This window comes from Rhipicephalus microplus, chromosome 2 (genome assembly GCF_043290135.1).
Source record: "Rhipicephalus microplus isolate Deutch F79 chromosome 2, USDA_Rmic, whole genome shotgun sequence".
NCBI classification, from domain to species: Eukaryota; Metazoa; Arthropoda; class Arachnida; order Ixodida; family Ixodidae; genus Rhipicephalus; species Rhipicephalus microplus.
The window spans coordinates 199397690-199413346 of NC_134701.1; the positions used below are offsets into that span (position 1 = coordinate 199397690).

Sequence of the window (15657 nt, forward strand, 5' to 3'; positions counted from 1 at the left end):
TGCTGGAGAGCTGCGATGTGTTTGGTGGCAAGGTTGCAATGTTGCAATTAGATCTGGAAAAAGCCTTTGACCGTGTAAATCATGATATCCTTTTTTTGATATTAGAATATGTTAATGTAGGGTCTGTCATTTTGGAAGGGGTAAAAATGGCCTATAGAGAGTGCTTTACGAGTATTGTAATTAATGGGCGACTTACTGAAAGCTTTCAAGTGACAAACGGTGTGCGGCAAGGTGATCCCATTTCGGCTTTATTATTTGCAATATATATGGAACCTTTCTGCATGAAGATTATTAGCAATGAAACAATAAAAGGGTATCAGCTAATGAACAGTGAAGTTAAAATGCTAACATATGCTGACGATATCGCCGTGTTTTGTAGCGATAAGGAAAGTGTCAGTGAAGTGATACGTCATGTGGCCTATTTTTGCAAGATGACAGGCAGTGCAGTAAACTGGGACAAATGCCTAGGCTTGTGGCATGGTTCTTGGGAGACCACCCCACAAAACTTTGCAAATATGAACTGGTCACTTGTACCGACGAAGTATCTCGGAGTACCCCTCCAGCATTATAAAAACACGGATGATTACTGGAAAGAGATATGTGAGAGCACTCGTGAGAGGACAAGAAACTGGGGTGGTAGGGAACTTTCTATGTTTTCTAGAGCGACTGCATGCAACTGGTTCATTGTTTGCAAAGTATGGTATGTTCTGCAGTTCCTATTTATGTCAAGAGCAAATGTGCAGAAATTGCATCGAGTCTTAGCTGTGTTTGTTTGGGGGTCGGTTTGGGAGCGTACGAGTCGAACAAACTTATTTCATTCACTAAGAAATGGTGGTTTAGGATTGGCTCACCTCTTCCTCAAGCAAATTGTGTCTAGATATATTTTTTTACGCGACCAATGTAATCCGTTTGTGAGAACATTTCTACAAATTGTACTTTCTAATAAGATTCCTGATTATGTGGTATCAAGTATGCCTGTGAAATGTAACCTACGCGGATATTTAAGAGAAGTTATAATGGCATATGAAATACTGAAAGTGAGATTTTCAATGGAATATTTATCTGTTGTAAAGAGAAAACGTCTTTACAGAGATTTACGTGACGTAATGCTGCCTCAGCCTATCTACAGATCAGTATACCAGGCTGGTGCTGAACGTGACGTATTGAAGAGAGTGAAAATGATGACCGTACGCGCAAGTGCAAAGACATTTTTTTTTCAGCTGCACAGCGGAACATTGCCCGTAAAACCATGGTTACAAGAAAAGGGTTTCTTTGTTCCGTGGTCGATGGACTGCCTTATCTGTAAGAAACCCGAGACGGTCAACCACATTTTTCTTGATTGCTGGGATGCTGTTTTTCTGTGGGACATTCTGCAGCGTACTTTGAAAAAGGACTTGCCTATCACACCACACGGTATTAGATTCTTGGCTGTAGAAAATGAGGATGGTGTGCCTTATGATATGTTTATGTTGCTTGTGCTTCACAGCGTGTGGCGAACTAGAATGGCGGTAAGACACGTAGATAAAGATGCCCGATGTGCGCATGAATACTTCACGGAAAGTATTGTATACATAAGAGACGTGTTATCTTCCAGAGAAGAAAGACCCGAATGGGTGTCGTTGTTGAATGTGTTGGCTACAATGAAGCAGTTTTAAATGAAACCAGTCACAGCCAGGCTGGTGTTTTTTTTAAACTTGTTTAAATGTGATCGTAAATTGTATTTCTTTTGTGCGAAGCCGGCAATAAAGAAAAAAAAAAGTGCTTGTGGTGTAGCGGTTATCACATCCGCCTAACACGCGGAAAGCCCCAGGTTCGATCACTGGCAGGCACAAAAGCACTTCTTTTTTTACAGTTTCAATATACATCATTGAACAAAGACTCAATCGTGAGAGCTCTGTTTAGCTGTGCTTGTGGTGTAGTGGTTATCACATCCGCCTAACACGCGGAAGGCCCCAGGTTCGATACCTGGCAGGCACAAGAGCGTTTCTTTTTTTAGTTTCAATATACGTCATTGAACAAAGACTCATTCATGGGAGCTCTGCACAGCTGTGCTTGTGGTGTAGTGGTTATCACATCAGCTTCACATGCGGAAGGCCCCAGGTTCGATCCCTGGCAGGCACAGGAGCATTTATTTTTTAAATTTCAATATACGTCATTGAACAAAGACTCATTCGTGAGACCTCTGCACAGCTGTGCTTGTGGTGTAGCGGTTATCACATCCGCCTAACACGCGGAAGGCCTCAGGTTCGATCCCTGGCAGGCACAAGAGCACTTCGTTTTTTACAGTTTCAATATACTTCATTGAACAAAGACTCATTCGTGAGAGCTCTGCACAGCTGTGCTTGTGGTGTAGTGTTTATCTCATCCGCTTCACACCCGGAAGGCCCAGTGTTCAATCCCTGGCAGACACAAGAGAATTTCTTTTTTTACACTTTCAATATACGTCATTGAACAAAGACTCATTCGTCAGAGCACTGCACAGCTGTGCTTGTGGTGTAGCGGTTATCACACCCGCCTAACACGCGGAAAGCCCCAGGTTCGATCACTGGCAGGCACAAAAGCACTTCTTTTTTTACAGTTTCAATATACATCATTGAACAAAGACTCAATCGTGAGAGCTCTGCACAGCTGTGCTTGTGGTGTAGTGGTTATCACATCCACTTAACACGCGGAAGGCCCCAGGTTCGATCCCTGACAGGCACAAGAGCGCTTCTTTTTTACAGTTTCAATATACGTCATTGAACAAAGGCTCATTCGTGAAAGCTCTGCAAAGCTGTGCTTGTGGTGTAGCGATTATCACATCCGCCTAACACGCGGAAGGTCCAAGGTTCGATCCCTGGCAGGCACAAGAGCACTTCTTTTTTACAGTTTCAATATACGTCATTGAACAAAGACTCATTCATGAGAGCTCTGCACAGCTGTGCTTGTGGTGTAGTGGTTGTCACAACCACTTAACACGCGGAAGACCCCTGGTTCGAACCGTGGCAGGCACAAGAGCACTTCCTTTTTTACAGTTTCAATATGCTTCATTGAACAAAGCCTCATTTGTGAGAGCTCTGCACAGCTGTACTTGTGGTGTAGTGTTTATCACACCCGCCTGTTGCGCGGAAGGCACCAGTTTCGATCTCTGGCAGGCACGAGAGCATTTCTTTTTTTTTATAGTTTCAATATACGTCATTGAACAAAGACTCATTCATGAAAGCACTGCACAGCTGTGCTTGTGGTGTAGCGGTTATCACATCCGCCTAACACGCGGAAGGCCCCAGGTTCGATCCCTGGCAGGCACAAGAGCACTTCTTTTTTACAGTTTCAATATACTTCATTGAACAAAGACTCATTCGTGTCGCTCTGCACAGCTGTGCTTGTGGTGTAGCGGTTATCACATCCGCCTAACACGCGGAAGGCCCCAGGTTCGATCCGTGGCAGGCACAAGAGTACTTCTTTTTTACAGTTTCAATATACTTCATTGAACAACGACTCAATTGTGAGAGCTCTGCACAGCTGTGCTTGTAGTGTAGTGGTTATCACATCCGCCTAACACGCGGAAGGCCCCAGGTTCGATCCCTGCAGGCACAAGAGCATTTCTTTTTTTAGTTTCAATATACGTCATTGAACAAAGACTCATTCATGAGAGCTCTGCCCAGCTGTGCTTGTGGTGTAGTGGTTATCACATCTGCCTAACACGCGGAAGGCCCCAGGTTCGATCCCTGGCAGGCACAAGAGCACTTCGTTTTTTACAGTTTCAATATACTTCATTGAACAAAGACTCATTCGTGAGAGCTCTGCACAGCTGTGCTTGTGGTGTAGTGGTTATCACATACGCTTCACACGCGGAAGGCCCCAGGTTCGATCCCTGGCAGGCACAAGAGCATTTCTTTTTTTAATTTCAATATACGCCATTGAACAAAGGCTCATTCGTGAGAGCTCTGCACAGCTGTGCTTGTGGTGTAGTGGTTATCACATCCACTTAATACGCGGAAGGCCCCAGGTTCGATCTCTGGCAGGCACAAGCGCACTTCCTTTTTACAGTTTCAATATACGTCATTGAACAAAGACTCAATCGTGAGAGCTCTGCACAGCTGTGCTTGTGGTGTAGTGGTTATCACATACGCTTCACACGCGGAAGGCCCCAGGTTCGATCCCTGGCAGGCACAAGAGCATTTCTTTTTTTAATTTCAATATACGCCATTGAACAAAGACTCGTTCATGAGAGCTCGGCACAGCTGTGCTTGTGGTGTAGTGGTTTCAATAAACAAAGAAAAAAAAGCTTGTGGTGTAGTGGTTATCACATCCGCCTTACACGCGGAAGGCCCCAGGTTCGATCCCTGGCAGGCACAAGAGCACTTTTCTTTTACAGTTTCAATATACGTCATTGCACAAAGGCTCATTCGTGAGACCTCTGCACAGCTGTGCTTGGGGTGTAGCGGTTATCACATCCGCCTAACACGCGGAAAGCCCCAGGTTCGATCCCTGGCAGGCACAAAAGCACTTCTTTTTTTACAGTTTCAATATACGTCATTGAACAAAGACTCAATCGTGAGAGCTCTGCAGAGCTGTGCTTGTGGTGTAGTGGTTATCACATCCACCTAACACGCGGAAGGCCCCAGGTTCGATACCTGGCAGGCACAAGAGCGTTTCTTTTTTTATTTTCAATATACGTCATAGAACAAAGACTCATTCATGGGAGCTCTGCACAGCTATGCTTGTGGTGTAGTGGTTATCACATCAGCTTCACATGCGGAAGGCCCCAGGTTCGATCCCTGGCAGGCACAGGAGCATTTATTTTTTTAAATTTCAATATACGTCATTGAACAAAGACTCATTCGTGAGAGCTCTGCACAGCTGTGCTTGTGGTGTAGTGTTTATCTCATCCGCTTCACACCCGGAAGGCCCAGGGTTCAATCCCTGGCAGACACAAGAGAATTTCTTTTTTTACAATTTCAATATACGTCATTGAACAAAGACTCATTCGTCAGAGCACTGCACAGCGGTGCTTGTTGTGTAGTGGTTATCACATCCGCCTAAGACGCGGAAGTCCCCAGGTTCGATCCGTGGCAGGCACAAGAGCACTTCTTTTTTTGCAGTTTCAATATACGTCATTGAACAAAGACTAATTCATGAGAGCTCTGCACAGTTGTGCTTGTGGTGTAGTGGTTATCACATCCGCCTTACACGCGGAAGGCTTCAGGTTTTCAGGTTCGATCCCTGGCAGGCACAAGAGCATTTCTTTTTTTACAGTTTCAATATACTTCATTGAACAAAGACTAATTCGTGAGAGCTCTGCACAGCTGTGCTTGTGGTGTAGTGTTTATCACATCCACTTCACACCCGGAAGGCCCAGGGTTCAATCCCTGGCAGGCACAAGAGCATTTCTTTTTTTACAGTTTCAATATAACGTCATTGAACAAAGACTCATTCGTCAGAGCGCTGCACAGCTGTGCTTGTGGTGTAGTGGTTATCACATCCGCCTAACACGCGGAAGGCCCCAGGTTCTATCCGTGGCAGGCACAAAAGTACTTCTTTTTTACAGTTTCAATATACGTTATTGAACAAAGACTCATTCATGAGAGCTCTGCACAGCTGTGCTTGTGGTGTAGTGAATGTCACCACCACTTAACACACGGAAGACCCTGGTTCGAACCGTGGCAGGCACAAGAGCACTTCCTTTTTTACAGTTTCAATATGCTTCATTGAACAAAGCCTCATTTGTGAGATCTCTGCACAGCTGTACTTGTGGTGTAGTGTTTATCACACCCGCCTTATGCGCGGAAGGCACCAGGTTCGATCTCTGGCAGGCACGAGAGCATTTCTTTTTTTATAGTTTCAATATACGTCATTGAACAAAGACTCATTCATGAGAGCACTGCACAGCTGTGCTTGTGGTGTAGCGGTTATCACATCCGCCTAACACGCGGAAGGCCCCAGGTTCGATCCCTGGCAGGCACAAGAACACTTCTTTTTTTACAGTTTCAATATACTTCATTGAACAATGACTCATTCGTGTCGCTCTGCACAGCTGTGCTTGTGGTGTAGCGGTTATCACATCCGCCTAACACGCGGAAGACCCCAGGTTCGATCCGTAGCAGGCACACGAGTACTTCTTATTTACAGTTTCAATATACTTCATTGAACAACGACTCAATTGTGAGAGCTCTGCACAGCTGTGCTTGTGGTGTAGCGGTTATCACATCCGCCTAACACGGGGAAAGCCCCAGGTTCGATCACTGGCAGGCACAAAAGCACTTCTTTTTTTACAGTTTCAATATACATCATTGAACAAAGACTCAATCGTGAGAGCTCTGCACGGCTGTGCTTGTGGTGTAGTGGTTATCACATCCGCCTAACACGCGGAAGGCCCCAGGTTCGATACCTGGCAGGCACAAGAGCGTTTCTTTTTTTAGTTTCAATATACGTCATTGAACAAAGACTCATTCATGGGAGCTCTGCACAGCTGTGCTTGTGGTGTAGTGGTTATCACATCAGCTTCACATGCGGAAGGCCCCAGGTTCGATCCCTGGCAGGCACAGGAGCATTTATTTTTTTAAATTTCAATATACGTCATTGAACAAAGACTAATTCATGAGAGCTCTGCACAGCTGTGCTTGTGGTGTAGTGGTTATCACATCCGCCTTACACGCGGAAGGCCCCAGCTTTTCAGGTTCGATCCCTGGCAGGCACAAGAGCATTTCTTTTTTTACAGTTTCAATATACTTCATTGAACAAAGACTAATTCGTGAGAGCTCTGCACAGCTGTGCTTGTGGTGTAGTGTTTATCACATCCGCTTCACACCCGGAAGGCCCAGGGTTCAATCCCTGGCAGGCGCAAGAGCATTTCTTTTTTTACAGTTTCAATATACGTCATTGAACAAAGACTCATTCGTCAGAGCGCTGCACAGCTGTGCTTGTGGTGTAGTGGTTATCACATCCGCCTAACACGCGGAAGGCCCCAGGTTCGATCCGTGGCAGGCACAAAAGTACTTCTTTTTTACAGTTTCAATATACTTCAATGAACAAAGACTCAATTGTGAGAGCTCTGCACAGCTGTGCTTGTGGTGTAGTGGTTATCACATCCACCTAACACGCGGAAGGCCCCAGGTTCGATCTCTGGCAGGCACTAGAGCATTTCTTTTTTACAGTTTCAATATACGTCATTGAACAAAGACTCATTCGTGAGAGCTCTGCACAGCTGTGCTTGTGGTGTAGTGGTTATCACATCCGCTTTACGCGCGGAAGGCACCAGGTTGGATCCCTGGCAGGAACGAGAGCATTTCTTTTTTTACAGTTTCAATATACGTCTTTGAACAAAGACTCATTCGTGAGAGCTCTGCACAGCTGTGCTTGTGGTGTAGTGTTTATCACATCCACTTAACACGCGCAAGGCCCCAGGTTCGATCCCTGGCAAGCACAAGAGCACTTCTTTTTTACAGTTTCAATATACGTCATTGAAGAAAGGCTGATTCGTGAGAGCTCTGCACAGCTGTGCGTGTGGTGTAGCGGTTATCACATCCGCCTAACACGCGGAAGGCCTCAGGTTCCATCCCTGACAGGCACAAGAGCACTTCTTTTTTACAGTTTCAATATACGTAATTGAACAAAGGCTCATTCGTGAGAGCTCTGCACATGTGTGCTTGTGGTGTAGTGGTTATCACATCCGCCTTGCACGCGGAAGGCGCCAGGTTCGATCTCTGGCAGGCACAACAGCGCTTCTCTTTCACTGTTTCAATATACGTCATTGCACAAAGGCTCATTCGTGAGACCTCTGCACAGCTGTGCTTGTGGTGTAGCGGTTATCACATCAGCCTAACACGCAGAAGGCACAGGTTCGATCCCTGGCAGGCACAAGAGCACTTCTTTTTTTTACAGTTTCAGTATACGTCATTGAACAAAGACTCAATCGTGAGAGCTCTGCACAGCTGTGCTTGTGGTGTAGTGGTTATCACATCCGCCTAACACGTGGAAGGCCCCAGGTTCGATCCCTGGCAGGCACAAGAGCGTTTCTTTTTTTAGTTTCAATATACGTCATTGAACAAAGACTCATTCATGAGAGCTCTGCACAGCTGTGCTTGTGGTGTAGTGGTTATCACATCCGCTTCACACGCGGAAGGCCCCAGGTTCGATTCCTGTAGGCACAGGAGTATTTATTTTTTAATTTCAATATACGTCATTGAACAAAGACTCATTCATGAGAGCTCTGCACATGTGTGCTTGTGGCGTAGTTGTTATCACATCCACTTAATACGCGGAAGGCGCCAGGTTCGATCTCTGGCAGGCACAAGAGCACTTCCTTTTTACAGTTTCAATATACGTCATTGAACAAAGGTTCATTCGTGAGAGCTCTGCACAGCCGTGCTTGTGGTGTAGCGGTTATCACATCCGCCTAACACGCGGAAGGCTCCTGGTTCGATCCCTGGCAGGCACAACAGCACTTCTTTTTTTACAGTTTCAATATACGTCATTGAACAAAGACTCAATAGTGAGAGCTCTGCACAGCTGTGCATGTGGTGTAGTGGTTATCGCATCCGCTTCACACGCGGAAGGCCCCAGGTTCAATCCCTGGCAGGCACAAGAGCATTTCTTTTTTTAATTTCAATATACGTCATTGAACAAAGACTCATTCATGAGAGCTCTGCACAGCTGTGCTTGAGGTGTAGTGGTTATCACATCCGCCTTACACGCGGAAGGCCCCAGGTTCGATCCCTGGCAGGCACAAGAGCACTTCTCTTTTACAGTTTCAATATACGTCATTAAACAAAGGCTCATTCGTGAGACCTCTGCACAGCTGTGCTTGTGGTGTAGCGGTTATCACATCCGCCTAACACGCAGAAGGCACAGGTTCGATCCCTGGCAGGCACAAGAGCACTTCTTTTTTTACAGTTTCAATATACGTCATTGAACAAAGACTCAATCGTGAGAGCTCTGCACAGCTGTGCTTGTGGTGTAGTGGTTATCACATCCGCCTAACACGCGGAGGGCCCCAGGTTCGATCCCTGGCAGGCACAAGAGCGTTTCTTTCTTTACAGTTTCAATATACTTCATTGAACAAAGACTCCTTCGTGTCACTTTGCGCAGCTGTGCTTGTGGTGTAGCGGTTATCACATCCGCCTAACACGCGGAAGGCCCCAGGTTCGATACCTGGCAGACACAAGAGCATTTCTTTACTTAGTTTCAATATACGTCATTGAACAAAGACTCATTCATGAGAGCTCTGCACAGCTGTGTTTGTGGTGTAGTGGTTATCACATGCGCTTTACACGCGGAAGGCCCCAGGTCCAATCTCTGGCAGGCACTAGAGCACTTCTTTTTTACAGTTTCAATATACGTCATTGAAGAAAGACTCATTCGTGAGAGCTCTGCACAGCTGTGCTTGTGGTGTAGTGGTTATCACATCCGCTTTACGCGCGGAAGGCACCAGGTTGGATCCCTGGCAAAAACGAGAGCATTTCTTTTTTTACAGTTTCAATATACGTCTTTGAACAAAGACTGATTCGTGAGAGCTCTGCACAGCTGTGCTCGTGGTGTAGTGGTTATCACATCCGCCTTACACGCGGAAGGCCCCAGGTTCGATCCCTGGCAGGCACAAGAGCACTTCTTTTTTACAGTTTAAATATACGTCATTGAACAAAGGCTCATTTGTGAGAGCTCTGCACAGCTGTGCTTGTGGTGTAGTGTTTATCACATCCACTTAACACGCGCAAGGCCCCAGGTTCGATCCCTGGCAAGCACAAGAGCACTTCTTTTTTACAGTTTCAATATACGTCATTGAACAAAGGCTGATTCGTGAGAGCTCGGCACAGCTGTGCTTGTGGTGTAGCGGTTATCACATCCGCCTAACACGCGGAAGGCCTCAGGTTCGATCCCTGACAGGCACAAGAGCACTTCTTTTTTACAGTTTCAATATACGTAATTGAACAAAGGCTCATTCGTGAGAGCTCTGCACATGTGTGCTTGTGGTGTAGTGGTTATCACATCCGCCTTACACGCGGAAGGCGCCAGGTTCGATCTCTGGCAGGCACAAGAGCGCTTCTCTTTTACAGTTTCAATATACGTCATTGCACAAAGGCTCATTCGTGAGACCTCTGCACAGCTGTGCTTGTGGTGTAGCGGTTATCACATCCGCCTAACACGCAGAAGGCACAGGTTCGATCCCTGGCAGGCACAAGAGCACTCCTTTTTTACAGTTTCAATATACGTCATTGAACAAAGACTCAATCGTGAGAGCTCTGCACAGCTGTGCTTGTGGTGTAGTGGTTATCACATCCGCCTAACACGCGGAAGGCCCCAGGTTCGATCCCTGGCAGGCACAAGCGCGTTTCTTTTTTTAGTTTCAATATACGTCATTGAACAAAGACTCATTCATGAGAGGTCTGCACAGCCGTGCTTGTGGTGTAGTGGGTATCACATCCGCCTAACACGCGGAAGGCACCAGGTTCGATCCCTGGCAGGCACAAGAGCATTTCTTTTTTTAGTTTCAATATACGTCATTGAACAAAGGCTCATTAGTGAGACCTCTGCACATGTGTGCTTGTGGTGTAGTGGTTATCACATCCACCTAATACGCGGAAGGCGCCAGGTTCGATCTCTGGCAGGCACAAGAGCACTTCCTTTTTACAGTTTCAATATACGTCATTGAACAAAGGTTCATTCGTGAGAGCTCTGCACAGCCGTGCTTGTGGTGTAGCGGTTATCACATCCGCCTAACACGCGGAAGGCCCCAGGTTCGATGCCTGGCAGGCACAAGAGCACTTCTTTTTTTACAGTTTCAATATACGTCATTGAACAAAGACTCAATAGTGAGAGCTCTGCACAGCTGTGCTTGTGGTGTAGTGGTTATCACATCCGCTCCACACGCGGAAGGCCCCAGGTTCAATCCCTGGCAGGCACAAGAGCATTTCTTTTTTTAATTTCAATATACGTCATTGAACAAAGACTCATTCATGAGAGCTCTGCACAGCTGTGCTTGAGGTGTAGTGGTTATCACATCCGCCTTACACGCGGAAGGCCCCAGGTTCGATCCCTGGCAGGCACAAGAGCACTTCTCTTTTACAGTTTCAATGTACGTCATTGCACAAAGGCTCCTTCGTGAGACCTCTGCACAGCTGTGCTTGTGGTGTAGCGGTTATCACATCCGCCTAACACGCAGAAGGCACAGGTTCGATCCCTGGCAGGCACAAGAGCACTTCTTTTTTTACAGTTTCAATATACGTCATTGAACAAAGACTCAATCGTGAGAGCTCTGCACAGCTGTGCTTGTGGTGTAGTGGTTATCACATCCGCCTAACACGCGGAAGACCCCAGGTTCGAACCCTGGCAGGCACAAGAGCGTTTCTTTCTTTACAGTTTCAATATACTTCATTGAACAAAGACTCCTTCGTGTCACTTTGCGCAGCTGTGCTTGTGGTGTAGCGGTTATCACATCCGCCTAACACGCGGAAGGCCCCAGGTTCGATACCTGGCAGACACAAGAGCATTTCTTTACTTAGTTTCAATATACGTCATTGAACAAAGACTCATTCATGAGAGCTCTGCACAGCTGTGTTTGTGGTGTAGTGTTTATCACATGCGCTTTACACGCGGAAGGCCCCAGGTCCGATCTCTGGCAGGCACTAGAGCACTTCTTTTTTACAATTTCAATATACGTCATTGAACAAAGACTCATTCGTGAGAGCTCTGCACAGCTGTGCTTGTGGTGTAGTGGTTATCACATCCGCTTTACGCGCGGAAGGCACCAGGTTGGATCCCTGGCAGGAACGAGAGCATTTCTTTTTTTACAGTTTCAATATACGTCTTTGAACAAAGACTCATTCGTGAGAGCTCTGCACACCTGTGCTTGTGGTGTAGTGGTTATCACATCCGCCTTACACGCGGAAGGCCCAGGTTCGATCCCTGGCAGGCACAAGAGCACTTCTTTTTTACAGTTTAAATATACGTCATTGAACAAAGGCTCATTTGTGAGAGCTCTGCACAGCTGTGCTTGTGGTGTAGTGTTTATCACATCCACTTAACACGCGCAAGGCCCCAGGTTCGATCCCTGGCAAGCACAAGAGCACTTCTTTTTTACAGTTTCAATATACGTCATTGAACAAAGGCTGATTCGTGAGAGCTCTGCACAGCTGTGTTTGGGGTGTAGCGGTTATCACATCCGCCTAACACGCGGAAGGCCTCAGGTTCGATCCCTGACAGGCACAAGAGCACTTCTTTTTTACAGTTTCAATATACGTAATTGAACAAAGGCTCATTCGTGAGAGCTCTGCACATGTGTGCTTGTGGTGTAGTGGTTATCACATCCGCCTTACACCCGGAAGGCGCCAGGTTCGATCTCTGGCAGGCACAAGAGCACTTCTCTTTTACAGTTTCAATATACGTCATTGCACAAAGGCTCATTCGTGAGACCTCTGCACAGCTGTGCTTGTGGTGTAGCGGTGATCACATCCGCATAACACGCAGAAGGCACAGGTTCGATCCCTGGCAGGCACAAGAGCACTTCTTTTTTTGCAGTTTCAATATACGTCATTGAACAAAGACTCAATCGTGAGAGCTCCGCACAGCTATGCTTGTGGTGTAGTGGTTATCACATCCGCCTAACACGCGGAAGGCCCCAGGTTTGATCCCTGGCAGGCACAAGAGCGTTTCTTTTTTTAATTTCAATATACGTCATTGAACAAAGACTCATTCATGAGAGCTCTGCACAGCTGTGCTTGTGGATTAGTGGTTATCACATCCGCCTTACACGCGGAAATCCCCAGGTTCGATCCCTGGCAAGCACAAGAGCACTTCTTTTTTACAGTTTCAATATACGTCATTGAACAAAGGCTGATTCGTGAGAGCTCTGCACAGCCGTGCTTGTGGTGTAGTGGTTATCACATCCGCCTAACACGCGGAAGGCACCAGGTTCGATCCCTGGCAGGCACAAGAGCATTTCTTTTTTTAGTTTCAATATACGTCATTGAACAAAGGCTCATTCATGAGAGCTCTGCACATGTGTGCTTGTGGTGTCGTGGTTATCACATCCACTTAATACGCGGAAGGCGCCAGGTTCGATCTCTGGCAGGCAAAAGAGCACTTCTTTTTTACAGTTTCAATATACGTCATTGAACAAAGGTTCATTCGTGAGAGCTCTGCACAGCTGTGCTTGTGGTGTAGTGTTTATCACATCCACTTAATACGCGGAAGGCCCCAGGTTCGATCCCTGGCAGGCACAAGAGCGTTTCTTTTTTTAGTTTCAATATACGTCATTGAACAAAGACTCATTCATGAGAGCTCTGCACAGCTGTGCTTGTGGTGTAGTGGTTATCACATCCGCTTAACACGCGGAAGGCCCCAGGTTCGATCCCTGGCAGGCACAAGAGCATTTTTTTAGTTTCAATATACGTAATTGAACAAAGGCTCATTCGTGAGGGCTGTGCACAGCTGCGCTTGTGGTGTAGTGGTTATTACATCCGCCTAACACGCGGAAGGCCCCAGGTTCGATCCCTGGCAGGCACAAGAGCATTTCTTTTTTTAGTTTCAATATATGTCATTGAACAAAGACTCATTCATGAGAGGTCTGCACAGCTGTGCCTGTGGTGTATTGGTTATCACATCCGCTTAACACGTGGGAAGCCCCAGGTTGGATCCCTGGCAGGCACAAGAGCACTTATTTTTTACAGTTTCAATATACGCAATTGAACAAAGGCTCATTCGTGAGAGCTCTGAACAGCTGTGCTTGAGGTGTAGTGGTTATCACATCCGCCTAACACGCAGAAGGCCCCAGGTTCGATCCGTTGCAGGCACAAGCGCACTTCATTTTCACAGTTTCAATATGCTTCATTGAACAACGACTCATTTGTGAGAGCTCTGCTCAACTGTCCTTGTGGTGTAGTGGTTATCACATCCGCCTAACACGCGGAAGGCCCCAGGTTCGATCCCTGGCAGGCACAAGAGCATTTCTTTTTTATTTTCAATATACGTCATTGAACAAAGACTCATTCATGAGAGCTCTGAACAGCTGTGCTTGTGGTGTAGTGGTTATCACATCCACTTAATACGCGAAAAGCCCCAGGTTCGATCTCTGGCAGGCACAAGAGCACTTCCTTTTTACAGTTTCAATATACGTCATTTAACAAAGGTTCATTCGTGAGAGCTCTGCACAGCTGTGCTTGTGGTGTAGTGGTTATCACATCCGCCTTACACGCGGAAGGCCCCAGGTTCAATCCCTGGCACGCACAAGAGCAGTTCTCTTTTACAGTTTCAATATACGTCATTGCACAAAGGCTCATTCGTGAGACCTCTGCACAGCTGTGCTTGTGGTGTAGCGGTTATCACATCCGCCTAACACGCAAAAGGCACAGGTTCGATCCCTGGCAGGCACAAGAGCACTTCTTTTTTTACAGTTTCCATATACGTCATTGAACAAAGACTCAATCGTGAGAGCTCTGCACAGCTGTGCTTGTGGTGTAGTGGTTATCACATCCGCCTAACACGCGGAAGGCCCCAGGTTCGATCCCTGGCAGACACAAGAGCGTTTCTTTTTTTAGTTTCAATATACGTCATTGAACAAAGACTCATTCATGAGAGCTCTGCACAGCTGTGCTTGTGGTGTAGCGGTTGTCACATCCGCCTAACACGCGGAAGGCCCGAGGTTCGATCCCTGGCAGGCGCAAGAGCACTTCTTTTTTTACAGTTTCAATATACTTCATTGAACAAAGACTCCTTCGTGTCACTTTGCGCAGCTGTGCGTGTGGTGTAGCGGATATCACATCCGCCTAACACGCGGAAGGCCCCAGGTTCGATACCTGGCAGACACAAGAGCATTTCTTTATTTAGTTTCAATATATGTCATTGAACAAAGACTCATTCATGAGAGCTCTGTGTTTGTGGTGTAGTGGTTATCACATGCGCTTAACACGCGGAAGGCCCCAGGTTCGATTCCTGTAGGCACAGGAGCATTTATTTTTTAATTTCAATATACGTCATTGAACAAAGACTCATTCGGGAGAGCTCTGCACAGCTGTGCTTGTGGTGTAGTGGTTATCACATCCGCTTTACGCGCGGAAGGCACCAGGTTGGATCCCTGGCAGGAACGAGAGCATTTCTTTTTTTACAGTTTCAATATACGTCTTTGAACAAAGACTCATTCATGAGAGCTCTGCACAGCTGTGCTTGTGGTGTAGTGGTTATCACATCCGCCTTACACGCGGAAGGCCCCAGGTTCGATCCCTGGCATGCACAAGAGCACTTCTTTTTTACAGTTTAAATATACGTCATTGAACAAAGGCTCATTCGTGAGACCTCTGCACAGCTGTGCTTGTGGTGTAGTGGTTATCACATCCGCCTTACACGCGGAAGGCCCCAGGTTCGTTCCCTGGCAGGCACAAGAGCACTTCTCTATTACAGTTTCAATATACGTCATTGCACAAAGGCTCATTCGTGAGACCTCTGCACAGCTGTGCTTGTGGTGTAGCGGTTATCGCATCCGCCTTACACGCGGAAGGCCCCAGGTTCGATCCCTGGCAGGCACAAGAGCACTTCTCTTTTACAGTTTCAATATACGTCATTGCACAAAGGCTCCTTCGTGAGACCTCTGCACAGCTGTGCTTGTGGTGTAGCGGTTATCACATCCGCCTAACACGCAGAAGGCACAGGTTCGATCCCTGGCAGGCACAAGAGCACTTCTTTTTT

General features: G+C 46.6%; 1 protein-coding gene and 66 non-coding genes across 67 annotated transcripts; all 67 read left to right on the forward strand.

Annotated features, from left to right (window-relative positions):
* Positions 1 to 650: 650 nt before the first annotated feature.
* LOC119161726 (uncharacterized) lies at positions 651 to 1655 on the forward strand. Its single transcript, XM_037414245.2, has one exon. It carries the CDS (start codon positions 651 to 653, stop codon positions 1653 to 1655), a length of 1005 nt encoding a protein of 334 aa, XP_037270142.2.
* A 103-nt stretch (positions 1656 to 1758) lies between these two features.
* Positions 1759 to 1831, forward strand: TRNAV-AAC (transfer RNA valine (anticodon AAC)). The gene has a single exon. It is a non-coding gene; the product is annotated as a tRNA-Val (tRNA).
* A 73-nt stretch (positions 1832 to 1904) lies between these two features.
* Positions 1905 to 1977, forward strand: TRNAV-AAC (transfer RNA valine (anticodon AAC)). The gene has a single exon. It is a non-coding gene; the product is annotated as a tRNA-Val (tRNA).
* Positions 1978 to 2048: 71 nt separating this feature from the next.
* Positions 2049 to 2121, forward strand: TRNAV-CAC (transfer RNA valine (anticodon CAC)). The gene has a single exon. It is a non-coding gene; the product is annotated as a tRNA-Val (tRNA).
* Positions 2122 to 2192: 71 nt separating this feature from the next.
* TRNAV-AAC (transfer RNA valine (anticodon AAC)) lies at positions 2193 to 2265 on the forward strand. The gene has a single exon. It is a non-coding gene; the product is annotated as a tRNA-Val (tRNA).
* A 365-nt stretch (positions 2266 to 2630) lies between these two features.
* TRNAV-AAC (transfer RNA valine (anticodon AAC)) lies at positions 2631 to 2703 on the forward strand. The gene has a single exon. It is a non-coding gene; the product is annotated as a tRNA-Val (tRNA).
* A 72-nt stretch (positions 2704 to 2775) lies between these two features.
* Positions 2776 to 2848, forward strand: TRNAV-AAC (transfer RNA valine (anticodon AAC)). The gene has a single exon. It is a non-coding gene; the product is annotated as a tRNA-Val (tRNA).
* Positions 2849 to 3214: 366 nt separating this feature from the next.
* TRNAV-AAC (transfer RNA valine (anticodon AAC)) lies at positions 3215 to 3287 on the forward strand. The gene has a single exon. It is a non-coding gene; the product is annotated as a tRNA-Val (tRNA).
* Positions 3288 to 3358: 71 nt separating this feature from the next.
* TRNAV-AAC (transfer RNA valine (anticodon AAC)) lies at positions 3359 to 3431 on the forward strand. The gene has a single exon. It is a non-coding gene; the product is annotated as a tRNA-Val (tRNA).
* Positions 3432 to 3502: 71 nt separating this feature from the next.
* TRNAV-AAC (transfer RNA valine (anticodon AAC)) lies at positions 3503 to 3576 on the forward strand. Its single transcript has one exon. It is a non-coding gene; the product is annotated as a tRNA-Val (tRNA).
* Positions 3577 to 3646: 70 nt separating this feature from the next.
* On the forward strand, positions 3647 to 3719 carry TRNAV-AAC (transfer RNA valine (anticodon AAC)). Its single transcript has one exon. It is a non-coding gene; the product is annotated as a tRNA-Val (tRNA).
* A 73-nt stretch (positions 3720 to 3792) lies between these two features.
* TRNAV-CAC (transfer RNA valine (anticodon CAC)) lies at positions 3793 to 3865 on the forward strand. Its single transcript has one exon. It is a non-coding gene; the product is annotated as a tRNA-Val (tRNA).
* Positions 3866 to 3936: 71 nt separating this feature from the next.
* TRNAI-AAU (transfer RNA isoleucine (anticodon AAU)) lies at positions 3937 to 4009 on the forward strand. Its single transcript has one exon. It is a non-coding gene; the product is annotated as a tRNA-Ile (tRNA).
* Positions 4010 to 4081: 72 nt separating this feature from the next.
* TRNAV-CAC (transfer RNA valine (anticodon CAC)) lies at positions 4082 to 4154 on the forward strand. The gene has a single exon. It is a non-coding gene; the product is annotated as a tRNA-Val (tRNA).
* Positions 4155 to 4264: 110 nt separating this feature from the next.
* Positions 4265 to 4337, forward strand: TRNAV-UAC (transfer RNA valine (anticodon UAC)). The gene has a single exon. It is a non-coding gene; the product is annotated as a tRNA-Val (tRNA).
* Positions 4338 to 4409: 72 nt separating this feature from the next.
* TRNAV-AAC (transfer RNA valine (anticodon AAC)) lies at positions 4410 to 4482 on the forward strand. The gene has a single exon. It is a non-coding gene; the product is annotated as a tRNA-Val (tRNA).
* Positions 4483 to 4555: 73 nt separating this feature from the next.
* Positions 4556 to 4628, forward strand: TRNAV-AAC (transfer RNA valine (anticodon AAC)). The gene has a single exon. It is a non-coding gene; the product is annotated as a tRNA-Val (tRNA).
* Positions 4629 to 4699: 71 nt separating this feature from the next.
* Positions 4700 to 4772, forward strand: TRNAV-CAC (transfer RNA valine (anticodon CAC)). Its single transcript has one exon. It is a non-coding gene; the product is annotated as a tRNA-Val (tRNA).
* Positions 4773 to 5136: 364 nt separating this feature from the next.
* On the forward strand, positions 5137 to 5217 carry TRNAV-UAC (transfer RNA valine (anticodon UAC)). The gene has a single exon. It is a non-coding gene; the product is annotated as a tRNA-Val (tRNA).
* Positions 5218 to 5437: 220 nt separating this feature from the next.
* TRNAV-AAC (transfer RNA valine (anticodon AAC)) lies at positions 5438 to 5510 on the forward strand. The gene has a single exon. It is a non-coding gene; the product is annotated as a tRNA-Val (tRNA).
* A 363-nt stretch (positions 5511 to 5873) lies between these two features.
* On the forward strand, positions 5874 to 5946 carry TRNAV-AAC (transfer RNA valine (anticodon AAC)). The gene has a single exon. It is a non-coding gene; the product is annotated as a tRNA-Val (tRNA).
* A 363-nt stretch (positions 5947 to 6309) lies between these two features.
* Positions 6310 to 6382, forward strand: TRNAV-AAC (transfer RNA valine (anticodon AAC)). Its single transcript has one exon. It is a non-coding gene; the product is annotated as a tRNA-Val (tRNA).
* A 71-nt stretch (positions 6383 to 6453) lies between these two features.
* Positions 6454 to 6526, forward strand: TRNAV-CAC (transfer RNA valine (anticodon CAC)). Its single transcript has one exon. It is a non-coding gene; the product is annotated as a tRNA-Val (tRNA).
* Positions 6527 to 6598: 72 nt separating this feature from the next.
* Positions 6599 to 6679, forward strand: TRNAV-UAC (transfer RNA valine (anticodon UAC)). The gene has a single exon. It is a non-coding gene; the product is annotated as a tRNA-Val (tRNA).
* Positions 6680 to 6898: 219 nt separating this feature from the next.
* On the forward strand, positions 6899 to 6971 carry TRNAV-AAC (transfer RNA valine (anticodon AAC)). The gene has a single exon. It is a non-coding gene; the product is annotated as a tRNA-Val (tRNA).
* Positions 6972 to 7043: 72 nt separating this feature from the next.
* TRNAV-AAC (transfer RNA valine (anticodon AAC)) lies at positions 7044 to 7116 on the forward strand. The gene has a single exon. It is a non-coding gene; the product is annotated as a tRNA-Val (tRNA).
* Positions 7117 to 7479: 363 nt separating this feature from the next.
* On the forward strand, positions 7480 to 7552 carry TRNAV-AAC (transfer RNA valine (anticodon AAC)). Its single transcript has one exon. It is a non-coding gene; the product is annotated as a tRNA-Val (tRNA).
* A 72-nt stretch (positions 7553 to 7624) lies between these two features.
* On the forward strand, positions 7625 to 7697 carry TRNAA-UGC (transfer RNA alanine (anticodon UGC)). The gene has a single exon. It is a non-coding gene; the product is annotated as a tRNA-Ala (tRNA).
* A 72-nt stretch (positions 7698 to 7769) lies between these two features.
* TRNAV-AAC (transfer RNA valine (anticodon AAC)) lies at positions 7770 to 7841 on the forward strand. Its single transcript has one exon. It is a non-coding gene; the product is annotated as a tRNA-Val (tRNA).
* A 74-nt stretch (positions 7842 to 7915) lies between these two features.
* TRNAV-AAC (transfer RNA valine (anticodon AAC)) lies at positions 7916 to 7988 on the forward strand. Its single transcript has one exon. It is a non-coding gene; the product is annotated as a tRNA-Val (tRNA).
* Positions 7989 to 8058: 70 nt separating this feature from the next.
* TRNAV-CAC (transfer RNA valine (anticodon CAC)) lies at positions 8059 to 8132 on the forward strand. The gene has a single exon. It is a non-coding gene; the product is annotated as a tRNA-Val (tRNA).
* Positions 8133 to 8346: 214 nt separating this feature from the next.
* TRNAV-AAC (transfer RNA valine (anticodon AAC)) lies at positions 8347 to 8419 on the forward strand. Its single transcript has one exon. It is a non-coding gene; the product is annotated as a tRNA-Val (tRNA).
* A 73-nt stretch (positions 8420 to 8492) lies between these two features.
* Positions 8493 to 8565, forward strand: TRNAV-CAC (transfer RNA valine (anticodon CAC)). The gene has a single exon. It is a non-coding gene; the product is annotated as a tRNA-Val (tRNA).
* Positions 8566 to 8636: 71 nt separating this feature from the next.
* Positions 8637 to 8709, forward strand: TRNAV-UAC (transfer RNA valine (anticodon UAC)). Its single transcript has one exon. It is a non-coding gene; the product is annotated as a tRNA-Val (tRNA).
* Positions 8710 to 8781: 72 nt separating this feature from the next.
* On the forward strand, positions 8782 to 8853 carry TRNAV-AAC (transfer RNA valine (anticodon AAC)). Its single transcript has one exon. It is a non-coding gene; the product is annotated as a tRNA-Val (tRNA).
* A 73-nt stretch (positions 8854 to 8926) lies between these two features.
* Positions 8927 to 8999, forward strand: TRNAV-AAC (transfer RNA valine (anticodon AAC)). Its single transcript has one exon. It is a non-coding gene; the product is annotated as a tRNA-Val (tRNA).
* Positions 9000 to 9071: 72 nt separating this feature from the next.
* On the forward strand, positions 9072 to 9144 carry TRNAV-AAC (transfer RNA valine (anticodon AAC)). The gene has a single exon. It is a non-coding gene; the product is annotated as a tRNA-Val (tRNA).
* A 362-nt stretch (positions 9145 to 9506) lies between these two features.
* TRNAV-UAC (transfer RNA valine (anticodon UAC)) lies at positions 9507 to 9579 on the forward strand. The gene has a single exon. It is a non-coding gene; the product is annotated as a tRNA-Val (tRNA).
* A 217-nt stretch (positions 9580 to 9796) lies between these two features.
* Positions 9797 to 9869, forward strand: TRNAV-AAC (transfer RNA valine (anticodon AAC)). Its single transcript has one exon. It is a non-coding gene; the product is annotated as a tRNA-Val (tRNA).
* A 72-nt stretch (positions 9870 to 9941) lies between these two features.
* Positions 9942 to 10014, forward strand: TRNAV-UAC (transfer RNA valine (anticodon UAC)). The gene has a single exon. It is a non-coding gene; the product is annotated as a tRNA-Val (tRNA).
* Positions 10015 to 10086: 72 nt separating this feature from the next.
* Positions 10087 to 10158, forward strand: TRNAV-AAC (transfer RNA valine (anticodon AAC)). Its single transcript has one exon. It is a non-coding gene; the product is annotated as a tRNA-Val (tRNA).
* A 72-nt stretch (positions 10159 to 10230) lies between these two features.
* Positions 10231 to 10303, forward strand: TRNAV-AAC (transfer RNA valine (anticodon AAC)). The gene has a single exon. It is a non-coding gene; the product is annotated as a tRNA-Val (tRNA).
* Positions 10304 to 10374: 71 nt separating this feature from the next.
* On the forward strand, positions 10375 to 10447 carry TRNAV-AAC (transfer RNA valine (anticodon AAC)). Its single transcript has one exon. It is a non-coding gene; the product is annotated as a tRNA-Val (tRNA).
* A 71-nt stretch (positions 10448 to 10518) lies between these two features.
* On the forward strand, positions 10519 to 10591 carry TRNAI-AAU (transfer RNA isoleucine (anticodon AAU)). The gene has a single exon. It is a non-coding gene; the product is annotated as a tRNA-Ile (tRNA).
* Positions 10592 to 10663: 72 nt separating this feature from the next.
* TRNAV-AAC (transfer RNA valine (anticodon AAC)) lies at positions 10664 to 10736 on the forward strand. Its single transcript has one exon. It is a non-coding gene; the product is annotated as a tRNA-Val (tRNA).
* A 73-nt stretch (positions 10737 to 10809) lies between these two features.
* TRNAV-CAC (transfer RNA valine (anticodon CAC)) lies at positions 10810 to 10882 on the forward strand. The gene has a single exon. It is a non-coding gene; the product is annotated as a tRNA-Val (tRNA).
* A 71-nt stretch (positions 10883 to 10953) lies between these two features.
* Positions 10954 to 11026, forward strand: TRNAV-UAC (transfer RNA valine (anticodon UAC)). The gene has a single exon. It is a non-coding gene; the product is annotated as a tRNA-Val (tRNA).
* Positions 11027 to 11098: 72 nt separating this feature from the next.
* TRNAV-AAC (transfer RNA valine (anticodon AAC)) lies at positions 11099 to 11170 on the forward strand. The gene has a single exon. It is a non-coding gene; the product is annotated as a tRNA-Val (tRNA).
* Positions 11171 to 11243: 73 nt separating this feature from the next.
* On the forward strand, positions 11244 to 11316 carry TRNAV-AAC (transfer RNA valine (anticodon AAC)). Its single transcript has one exon. It is a non-coding gene; the product is annotated as a tRNA-Val (tRNA).
* Positions 11317 to 11388: 72 nt separating this feature from the next.
* On the forward strand, positions 11389 to 11461 carry TRNAV-AAC (transfer RNA valine (anticodon AAC)). The gene has a single exon. It is a non-coding gene; the product is annotated as a tRNA-Val (tRNA).
* Positions 11462 to 11823: 362 nt separating this feature from the next.
* On the forward strand, positions 11824 to 11895 carry TRNAV-UAC (transfer RNA valine (anticodon UAC)). Its single transcript has one exon. It is a non-coding gene; the product is annotated as a tRNA-Val (tRNA).
* A 217-nt stretch (positions 11896 to 12112) lies between these two features.
* TRNAV-AAC (transfer RNA valine (anticodon AAC)) lies at positions 12113 to 12185 on the forward strand. The gene has a single exon. It is a non-coding gene; the product is annotated as a tRNA-Val (tRNA).
* Positions 12186 to 12257: 72 nt separating this feature from the next.
* TRNAV-UAC (transfer RNA valine (anticodon UAC)) lies at positions 12258 to 12330 on the forward strand. The gene has a single exon. It is a non-coding gene; the product is annotated as a tRNA-Val (tRNA).
* A 217-nt stretch (positions 12331 to 12547) lies between these two features.
* Positions 12548 to 12620, forward strand: TRNAV-AAC (transfer RNA valine (anticodon AAC)). Its single transcript has one exon. It is a non-coding gene; the product is annotated as a tRNA-Val (tRNA).
* Positions 12621 to 12836: 216 nt separating this feature from the next.
* Positions 12837 to 12909, forward strand: TRNAV-AAC (transfer RNA valine (anticodon AAC)). Its single transcript has one exon. It is a non-coding gene; the product is annotated as a tRNA-Val (tRNA).
* Positions 12910 to 13125: 216 nt separating this feature from the next.
* TRNAI-AAU (transfer RNA isoleucine (anticodon AAU)) lies at positions 13126 to 13198 on the forward strand. The gene has a single exon. It is a non-coding gene; the product is annotated as a tRNA-Ile (tRNA).
* A 71-nt stretch (positions 13199 to 13269) lies between these two features.
* TRNAV-AAC (transfer RNA valine (anticodon AAC)) lies at positions 13270 to 13342 on the forward strand. Its single transcript has one exon. It is a non-coding gene; the product is annotated as a tRNA-Val (tRNA).
* A 67-nt stretch (positions 13343 to 13409) lies between these two features.
* Positions 13410 to 13482, forward strand: TRNAV-AAC (transfer RNA valine (anticodon AAC)). Its single transcript has one exon. It is a non-coding gene; the product is annotated as a tRNA-Val (tRNA).
* Positions 13483 to 13843: 361 nt separating this feature from the next.
* On the forward strand, positions 13844 to 13916 carry TRNAV-AAC (transfer RNA valine (anticodon AAC)). The gene has a single exon. It is a non-coding gene; the product is annotated as a tRNA-Val (tRNA).
* Positions 13917 to 14131: 215 nt separating this feature from the next.
* Positions 14132 to 14204, forward strand: TRNAV-UAC (transfer RNA valine (anticodon UAC)). Its single transcript has one exon. It is a non-coding gene; the product is annotated as a tRNA-Val (tRNA).
* A 217-nt stretch (positions 14205 to 14421) lies between these two features.
* Positions 14422 to 14494, forward strand: TRNAV-AAC (transfer RNA valine (anticodon AAC)). The gene has a single exon. It is a non-coding gene; the product is annotated as a tRNA-Val (tRNA).
* Positions 14495 to 14565: 71 nt separating this feature from the next.
* Positions 14566 to 14638, forward strand: TRNAV-AAC (transfer RNA valine (anticodon AAC)). Its single transcript has one exon. It is a non-coding gene; the product is annotated as a tRNA-Val (tRNA).
* A 72-nt stretch (positions 14639 to 14710) lies between these two features.
* Positions 14711 to 14783, forward strand: TRNAV-AAC (transfer RNA valine (anticodon AAC)). The gene has a single exon. It is a non-coding gene; the product is annotated as a tRNA-Val (tRNA).
* A 351-nt stretch (positions 14784 to 15134) lies between these two features.
* TRNAV-UAC (transfer RNA valine (anticodon UAC)) lies at positions 15135 to 15207 on the forward strand. The gene has a single exon. It is a non-coding gene; the product is annotated as a tRNA-Val (tRNA).
* A 72-nt stretch (positions 15208 to 15279) lies between these two features.
* Positions 15280 to 15352, forward strand: TRNAV-UAC (transfer RNA valine (anticodon UAC)). Its single transcript has one exon. It is a non-coding gene; the product is annotated as a tRNA-Val (tRNA).
* A 72-nt stretch (positions 15353 to 15424) lies between these two features.
* TRNAV-UAC (transfer RNA valine (anticodon UAC)) lies at positions 15425 to 15497 on the forward strand. Its single transcript has one exon. It is a non-coding gene; the product is annotated as a tRNA-Val (tRNA).
* A 72-nt stretch (positions 15498 to 15569) lies between these two features.
* Positions 15570 to 15641, forward strand: TRNAV-AAC (transfer RNA valine (anticodon AAC)). Its single transcript has one exon. It is a non-coding gene; the product is annotated as a tRNA-Val (tRNA).
* Positions 15642 to 15657: the final 16 nt, after the last annotated feature.

Excerpts from the sequence above, each read along its gene's own strand:
- LOC119161726 (XM_037414245.2), top strand. The coding sequence starts at position 651 with ATGTTTTCTAGAGCGACTGCATGCAACTGGTTCATTGTTTGCAAAGTA.